The 9,435-nt window shown below is 44.4% G+C and overlaps 1 protein-coding gene across 1 annotated transcript; it reads left to right on the top strand.

Annotated features, from left to right (window-relative positions):
• Positions 1-5,700: 5,700 nt before the first annotated feature.
• tmem174 (transmembrane protein 174) lies at positions 5,701-6,165 on the top strand. Its single transcript, XM_046368015.1, has one exon. It carries the CDS (start codon positions 5,701-5,703, stop codon positions 6,163-6,165), a length of 465 nt encoding a protein of 154 aa, XP_046223971.1.
• The last annotated feature ends 3,270 nt before the right edge of the window (positions 6,166-9,435 follow it).

The raw sequence follows: 9,435 nt of genomic DNA, 5'->3' as shown, positions 1-9,435 counted from the left end.
CTCTCTAAAGGCAGGCTAAACTCTGTCCTTTCTAAAGGCAGGCTAAACTCTGTCCTCTCTAAAGACAGGCTAAACTCTGTCCTTTCTAAAGGCAGGCTAAACTCTGTCCTCTCTAAAGACAGGCTAAACTCTGTCCTTTCTAAAGGCAGGCTAAACTCTGTCCTCTCTAAAGACAGGCTAAACTCTGTCCTTTCTAAAGGCAGGCTAAACTCTGTCCTCTCTAAAGGCAGGCTAAACTCTGTCCTCTCTAAAGGCAGGCTAAACTCTGTCCTTTCTAAAGGCAGGCTAAACTCTGTCCTTTCTAAAGGCAGGCTAAACTCCCCCTGATCAGCTCTAGAGAGAGAATGAGTGAGTGGACCTTCCACGCCTGGTTAACAGAGGCACGTCACAGATTAATTGTCATGGTGAGTCTGTGTGCGTGTGTGTGAGCGTGTGTGTGCGCGCGTGGGTGCATATGTGTGTGTGTGTCGGGGAAGGGGTGGTTTGACTGAGAAACAATCACATCTTAAGTCTCATAGTGCTTGTGGGTCTCCTCCCCATGGGTCAGCTCTAGGCTCTCTGCACTCCTTTGTACACCCTAGCACCCTCTGACCTCACAGGCAAACAGCACAGCAACGACTGGCCTGTTCCTCTAGTCTAGCCCCTCCTTGGGTGCTTACAGGGGTCTGAAGGGAGACTTTAATGTAAAAATAAAACAATGACTGACTCAGTCATTAGAATTGTGGGTTGGGAATATTCAAGGTATCATACTGTACATTAGGTATTATAGTAGGGAGGTGTTTAGTGGGTGCGGTTAATATAGGAAGTGGATGGTAAAAGCAGGGTGTGTTGGTGAATCAGAACAGTGCTCCATGGTCAGACACCACTCCCCTCTGTCCATTTGTCAGTCTAGCCTAGCGTGCAGATAAATACTGTGTGCTGCTGAACATGAGAAAGAAGGAGAGGGATATAGGAGAGAGAGGGGGGGGGGGTATAGTGGAGATAGAGAGTTATAAACCTCCAGAATATTTTTCTCTATTTAATGAAAGATTATAATACTGGTCTAGTATGCCTTTACTCTATTATTATGAGTTATAAATGTGTATATATATATTTTTTTCACAGATGGTGCAGATTTAGGGAAAGTGGGAAGTGAAGCAAGAACACAGTGAATCGATTTGAACTCACTGGCTCCAGAGAAGAGAGGAAATGTTCTGATTATAAATATTTGGACTTTTTCTTAATTGAAAGAATGTGCAGAACTCCAATTCTGAGGGGTTCTTTTAAACACTGTGTTCATCTGGATTGTTTCTATAGTCATCTACCCCTGCATTCATTAGGGTCTGCAGTTGTAAAAACCCAACCACATTCAATTTACTGCAGGGCAGAATACACACACACACACACACACACACACACACACACACACACACACACACACACACACACACACACACACACACACACACACACACACACACACACACACACACACACACACACACACACACACACACACACACACACACACACACACACACACACACACACACACACACACACACACACACACACACACAGACAGCCATGAATGATAACACACACAGAGAGATGATCCACCGTCCTTGACAACAATGTTGAGTGGTTTAGAGTTGGTGTTTTCTCTATAAGGTCCTTTTGTTTTGTTGGGCCATAAGTCACGCCTGGCCTGTGTGAGAGATGATGAGGCTGCTCTTCGCGCTTCGATCAGTCGCCTGGCCAGTTACGCACTGTCTGAGCCTAATGCGCTTTTACGATCCCCGGGGAGGGGAGCAGACTGCTCAGAAATTCAACTGAAAAACATGTTTGCATGTCAATGTGTTTGAATTGGGTATGAATAATCCAGGAGGATAGGTGTTTTTACCACGGTGCAGAGACAAGACTGACTGATCTGCAGATGCAGACGTACTGCTCTCTCTGCTGGAGCCTATGGAGAAAGAGACACTCTGGTTTAGTAGTCTGATCAAATCAAATCATTTGTCATTTTTTCACTTGCGCCGAATACAACGGGTATAGACTTAAAAATGAAATGCTTGCTTACAAGCCCTTCCCAGTGATGCAGAGTTAAAAATAATTATACAAATAAACATAGTAGCACAAGGAATAAAATCCATATGAATGGAGCTATATATTCCAGTACCAGATCAATGTGTAGAAGTAGGAGGTGCTTGAGGTAGATACACTACATGACCAAAAGTATGTGGACACCTGCTTGTCGAAAATCTAATTCCACAATCATGGAGTTGGTCCCCTCTTTGCTGTTATAACAGCCTCCACCCTTCTAGGGAGGTTTTCCACTAGATGTTGGAACATTTCTGCGGGGACAGGAAAGGGTCTTCCCCAAACTGTTGCCACAAAGCAAGAAGCACAGAATTGTCTAGAATGTTATTGTATGCTGTAGCATTAATATTTCCCTTCACTGGAACTAAAGGGCCCGAACCATGAAAAACAGCCCCAGATTATTATTCCTCCTCCGCCAAACTACAGTTGGCGCATTGGGGCAGGTAGCGTTCTCCTGGCATTCGCCAAACCCAGATCATCCTGCTCCAGAGTCCAATGGCGGCGAGCTTTACATCACTTCAGCACTCGGCAGTCCCATTCGGGGAGCTTGTGTGGCTAACACTTCGTGGCTGAGCCATTGTTGTTCCTAGACGTTTCCACTTTAACATAACAGCACTTACAGTTGACCAGGGCAGCTCTAGCAGGGCTGAAATTTGACCAACTGACTTGTTAGAAAGGTGGCATCCTATGACGGTGCCACGTTGAAAGTCACTGAGCTTTTCAGTAAGGCCATTCTACTGCCAATGTGTGTCAATGGAGATTGCATGGCTGTGTTCTCGATTTTATATACCTGTTAGCAACGGGTGTTGCTTAAATAGACCAATCCACTCATTTGAATGTGTGTCCACATACTTTTGTATATATATTGTATGTACATTAAGGCAGGGTGAAGTGACCAGGCATCAGGATAGATAGAGTCAAATAAAGAAGAGAGTAGCAGCATCAGCAGATGGTGAGTGTGTGTGTATGTGTGTTTGTGTTGTGTCGGTATGCGCATGTTTGTGTATGTGTGTTTATGTTGTGTCGGTATGCGCAAGTTTGTGTATGTGTGTTTGTGTTGTGTCAGTATGTGCATGTTTGTGTATGTGTGTTTGTGTTGTGTCAGTATGTGCATGTTTGTGTATGTGTGTTTGTGTTGTGTCAGTATGTGCATTGTCATGTTTTGTCATATATTGTCATGTCTTGTCCTTGTGCTTCCCCTTCTGTTCGTTTCCCCCTGCTGGTCTTATTAGGTTCTTTCCCTCTTTCTATCCCTCTCTCTCCCCCTCCCTCCCTCTCTCCCTCTCTCTCTCTCTCTCTCTCTCTCTCTCTCTCTCTCTCTCTCTCTCTCTCTCTCTCTCTCTCTCTCTCTCTCTCTCTCTCTCTCTCTCTCTCTCTCTCTATCTTTCCGTTCCTGCTCCCAGCTGTTCCTCATTCTCCTAACTACCTCATTTACTCTTTCACACCTGTCCCCTATTTTGCCCTCTGATTAGATTCCCTATTTCTCCCTCTGTTTTCCGCTTCTGTCCTTGTCGGATCATTGTTTGATGTTTGCTGTGCTGTGTTCTTGTTCCGTCGTGTTTTTGCCATCTTCAGATGCTGCGTGTGAGCAGGTGTCTATGTCAGCTACGGCCTGTGCCTTCCCGAAGCGACCTGCAGTCTGTGGTCGCGTCTCCAGTCGTTCCTCTCTACTGACGAGAGGATTTCAGTTTTCCTGTTTGTATTTTCCTGAGATAATTTCCAGGATTATCGTTTTTGTTAAAGACTGGAATAAAGACTCTGTTTCTGTTAAGTCGCTTTTGGGTCCTCATTCACCAGCATAACATGCATGTTTGTGAATGTGTGTTTGTGTTGTGTCAGTGTGTGCATGTTTGTGTATGTGTGTTTGTGTTGTGTCAGTATGTGCATGTTTTTGTATGTGTGTTTATGTTGTGTGGTATGCGCGTGTGTATGTGTGTTTGTGTTGTCGGTATGATGCAGTAGCAAGGCCTTGGTTATTTAGTATGGCTTTGCTAGAGTATGACTTGGGTATGGGTTTGGTATCTTTTTCATCCCTAGATTTTTGTTAATGAAACAGTACATTCAATAAATAAACTTCCCTTTTTACAAACATGAAAATCACAATAAGTCAATTCCATTCATGTAACACAGTAGAGTGATCTCTTTTTACTTTTCCGTCACACTTTTCACTGTGTGATTCCATTTCTCACAGTTCCAGAACAGAGCCGTCATCTTGCCTTGGTGAGCCGCCTCTCCTCTGGCACCTTGGGTTAAATGGTTAGGAGGCTGTCTGTTAAGAGTTAGGAGCTGTAGGGCTGTAGCAGGCAGGCTGCGTGTTTAATGCTGGTTTTCACCCAGCTCTCAGCTCTCAGCTCTCAGCTCTCAGCTCTCAGCTCCCAGCTCTCAGCTCCCAGCTCTCAGCTCCCAGCTCCCAGCTCTCAGCTCTCAGCTCCCAGCTCCCAGCTCCCAGCTCTCAGCTCCCAGCTCTCAGCTCTCAGCTCTCAGCTCCCAGCTCTCAGCTCCCAGCTCTCAGCTCCCAGCTCTCAGCTCTCAGCTCTCAGCTCTCAGCTCTCAGCTCCTTACCCATTTCCCGGTGACACGTATTGCGTGATGCCTGTGTTTTTAAAGCCCCTCCACTTCACATGCTACACTGATTGTTCAACTATTGCAGTATGGGGCTGACAGTGATAAGTTATGTATAACAGTGCGGTTCCAGACGCGACCGTGTGAAATTATACTTGACAAGGTGGATTGCGGCTCGCGTTCCATGGTCTGTGCGTGCAGGAGGATACCTCCCTTTCTACTTCTACTTCTTCTCTCTCCTTCCCTCTCTCCTCTCCTTCTCTCCCTATCTCCTTCTCTCCCTCCCTCCCTCTCTCCTTCTCCTACCTCCTTCTCTCCTTCTCTCCCTCTCCTCCTTCTTCTCCCTCCCTCTGTCCTTCTCTCCCTCCCTGTCTCCTTCTCTCCCTCCCTCTATCTTAAACCTTGAACACTCCTGTGTGGTCAAACGCAACACTCCTCTCTCGAAATCTCCGTGCCTTGTCGTTCTCTCTTGAGTATTGAGATGTGGCTAACAACCGACTCAAAATATTCATTCCAAACCCGTCGATTGGGTTTGCTTTTATCTCTGTCAATGAAATATGAGTTGTAGTCCAATTAGAATGGTTGAACTAACACAGCAACTTCCATAACAAGCACAGCAGGAGCTATGTGAGGTCATGAACTTAAAGAAGTTGTGATCGTGCTTCCTGAACCTCCAATCTAGCCTACTGAGTCTGCAGGTTGTTATTATTGTCTGACCTCGTGTAATAACTCTTGATGGGTTAGGAGGACTTAATTAATCATTCAGATCACTGAAGCTGTCCAAATAGGCTGGCAATATATGAAAATGTTGAGTCATGAATGGTCAGGAGATAAGACTTGGTTTTATGGTTTTGAGGGGTTAAACTTGTGAACAGACACACACTTGAGAAACAAAATCCAAGAGTGTATATTAACCAACAACAGAACCTGTGGTGGAGACATGGTGGTAACTGGCACTAATGTTACGACCACCTTTACGACCATCTCAGAATGTGGTACCTATCCCTCTCATACCCATCCCTCCTCTGAGCCAGCCAGACAGCCACATGTCGGTCTCTTATGGGGATAAGGTCCAGGGCTACCCTAATGTTCTCGGGGATATTCCTGGGTCTGGTGGGCATGACTTTCACAGACATGGGCTGGCTCATGTATGGTGTCAGCTGCAGTTTCAAGTGGGCCCAGCTGCTCAGCCCCATTCTGCTCTCTGTAGGAGGCACCTTCATCCTAATCAGCATCTGTAAGTTCAGGATGCTCTCCTGCCGGGCATGTAAGCAGAGCGATTATGACAAAGACCTGTCTGAGTCGCTGGAGATCCAAGGGTCTGGCCAATCATTTGTGTTCAACTGGATCAATCAGCCAATCATGTTCCACGGAGCTACGGTGGGGCAGTATATCCCGGCTCCGTACGGATCAGTGACACAGGAAGTGAATCTAGCCAATGGGTTACAGCCAATGGGGTTTCCAGAAACTTGCCACCTCAATACTGCAGACAACACCACAGACATAGCAGGTAGTCAGATATGAATGAAAGTACAGGCCAGGGTAGGCCTGTTTCAAAGTGTATTTGTTTTCTTTTCCAACCTGCACTCAGGGGTAGACGTAACGTAGTAAACTGAAATTCGGGACACTCAAATGAATACGATAGGTTGCGTTTGGTATGGCATGTATTAATTAGTGGATATCTAGCATCCATTTGGTATGATATGTTCCGAATAAAAATGTGTATGATATTTTATGAATTGCAATTTATAAAATATGTTATGAATTTGCAATTTGTATGGTATATTTCGAATACCTGTTTTTTGTGGCTAACGTCAGCTAAGTGGCTAACGCTAGCTAGGCTAGGGATTAAGGTTAGGCTTAAGGTTAGTGTTAGGTTAGGATTTGGAGTTAGGTTAAAGGGTTAAGGTTAAGTTTAGTCTTTTCAAGACTTTGAGTGCTTGATTGGGCCTGTCTAGAGTGCCAGATGGGCAGGGTTTGGTGGCACGAATGGGACTATTCCGTTGGTTCCATCGCACCAATCAAGCATCAGTGTTTGGAATATTTGTCTGTGTGACTCTTTAACCTGCAAGACTGCACAGGGCACTCAGGTGGATGATAATGCATAGATAACAAGTTAATGTTTGTTGGGAGTCCAAGAGAACAGAACAATTTGGAATAGTTCACAGCCTGTTGACAGTGGAATATACTGTTGAATACTGGTTTGGTTGTCAAGCTTGAACCAATTGACTCTCACCTGTTCTCTCCTTACTATACTGTCCTTTGAGGATAGGGTCCTATTGTATTGAACTACAGCCAATAGAGGAAGATCACATGGATCCCATTATTCTAAAGTGAGTGTGTTATATGCCATTATATAGCTATACTGAACAAAAATATAAACAACATTTAATGTTGGTCCCATGTTTCATGAGCTGAAATAAACGATCCCAGAAATGTTCCATACACACAAAAAGTGTATTTCTCCTGAATTTTGTACACACATTTTTTTACATCCATGTTAGTGAGCATTTCTCCATTGCCAAGTTAATCCATCCATCTGACAGGTGTGGCATATCAAGAAGCTGATTGAATAGCATGATCATTATACAGGTGCACCTTTTACTGAGGACAATAAAAGGGCACTCTAAAATGTGCGGTTTTGTCACACAACACAGATGTCCCAATTTAACTAGGCAAGTCAGTTAAGAACAAATTCTTATTTAGAATGACGACCTACCCCAGCCAAACCTAGACGACGCTGGGCCAATTCTGCACCGCCCAATGTGAGCCCAATGGGACTCCCAATCACGGTTGGATGTGATACAGCCTGGATTTGAACCTGGGACTGTAGTGACACCTCTTGCACTGAGATGCAGTCCATTAGACCACTGCAGGAATATCCATCAGAACTTTTGCCAGAGAATTTAATGTTAATTTCTAAACTATAAGCCACCTCTAACATCCTTTTATAGACCTGCATACTCACCAGACATGTCACCCATTGAGCATGTTAGGGATGCTCTAGATCAGTGCCTATGACAGTGTGTTCCAGTTCCCGCCAGTTTTTTATTTTATTTTTTTTATTTCACCTTTATTTAACCAGGTAGGCTAGTTGAGAACAAGTTCTCATTTGCAACTGCGACCTGGCCAAGATAAAGCATAGCAGTGTGAACAGACAACACAGAGTTACACATGGAATAAACAATTAACAAGTCAATAACACATTAGAAAAAAATGGGCAGTCTATATACAATGTGTGCAAAAGGCATGAGGAGGTAGGCGAATAATACAATTTTGCAGATTAACACTGGAGTGATAAGTGATCAGATGGTCATGTACAGGTAGAGATATTGGTGTGCAAAAGAGCAGAAAAATAAATAAATAAAAACAGTATAAAAACAGTATGGGAATGAGGTAGGTGAAAATGGGTGGGCTATTTTCCTATAGACTATGTACAGCTGCAGCGATCGGTTAGCTGCTCGGATAGCTGATGTTTGAAGTTGGTGAGGGAGATAAAAGTCTCCAACTTCAGCAATTTTTGCAATTCGTTCCAGTCACAGGCAGCAGAGTACTGGAACGAAAGGCGGCCAAATGATGTGTTGGCTTTAGGGATGATCAGTGAGATACACCTGCTGGAGCGCGTGCTACGGATGGGTGTTGCCAACGTGACCAGTGAACTGAGATAAGGCGGAGCTTTACCTAGCATGGACTTGTAGATGACCTGGAGCCAGTGGGTCTGGCGACGAATATGTAGTGAGGGCCAGCCGACTAGAGCATACAAGTCGCAGTGGTGGGTGGTATAAGGTGCTTTAGTGACAAAACGGATGGCACTGTGATAGACTGCATCCAGTTTGCTGAGTAGAGTGTTGGAAGCCATTTTGTAGATGACATCGCCGAAGTCGAGGATCGGTAGGATAGTCAGTTTTACTAGGGTAAGCTTGGCAGCGTGAGTGAAGGAGGCTTTGTTGCGGAATAGAAAGCTGACTCTTGATTTGATTTTCGATTGGAGATGTTTGATGTGGGTCTGGAAGGAGAGTTTGCAGTCTAGCCAGACACCTAGGTACTTATAGATGTCCATATATTCAAGGTCGGAACCATCCAGGGTGGTGATGCTAGTCGGGCATGCGGGTGCAGGCAGCGATCGGTTGAAAAGCATGCATTTGGTTTTACTCGCGTTTAAGAGCAGTTGGAGGCCACGGAAGGAGTGCTGTATGGCATTGAAGCTCGTTTGGAGGTTAGATAGCACAGTGTCCAATGACGGGCCGAAAGTATCCAGCAACTTCACAGATCAATGTCCCCTCCTTTATTTAAAGATATCTGTAACCAACAGATGCATATCTGTTTCCCCAGTCATGTGAAATCCATAGATTAGGGCCTAATGAATTCATTTCAATTGACAGATTTCCTTATATGAACAGTAACTCAGTAAAATCATTGCTGCATGTTGCATTTATATTTTTGTTCAGTGTATATGGTCTAACACTTACCCTGCATTATATCAATGAAATCAGGTTTCCATTAATAGTAAAAAAGTGGAAAATAAATTTGTGTTTACTTCATAGTAGAACAAAAACTGTATACTATTTCCTATAACCCCTCCTGTTTCCTATAACCTATGTCCTTCAACATTTTAACAGGCTAGTAGTGAGGATGGAGCACTCAAAAGATGGGAAAGGATCTGAGGAGGAAAACAGTTCTACCGAGCCTTGATCACCTCCCCCAGCCCACAGAACCATTTACCCCTCTCTAACTGACATTTTAGGGTAACATTATGACAGCTCTACCTGATGCTTCCTACCACTACCGTAACAA

The sequence above is a fragment of the Oncorhynchus gorbuscha genome, linkage group LG11, assembly GCF_021184085.1.
Source record: "Oncorhynchus gorbuscha isolate QuinsamMale2020 ecotype Even-year linkage group LG11, OgorEven_v1.0, whole genome shotgun sequence".
In the NCBI taxonomy this organism is placed as follows: Eukaryota; Metazoa; Chordata; class Actinopteri; order Salmoniformes; family Salmonidae; genus Oncorhynchus; species Oncorhynchus gorbuscha.
Note: the sequence above shows the minus strand (reverse complement) of the source record. Positions and strands in the feature narration are given on the sequence as shown.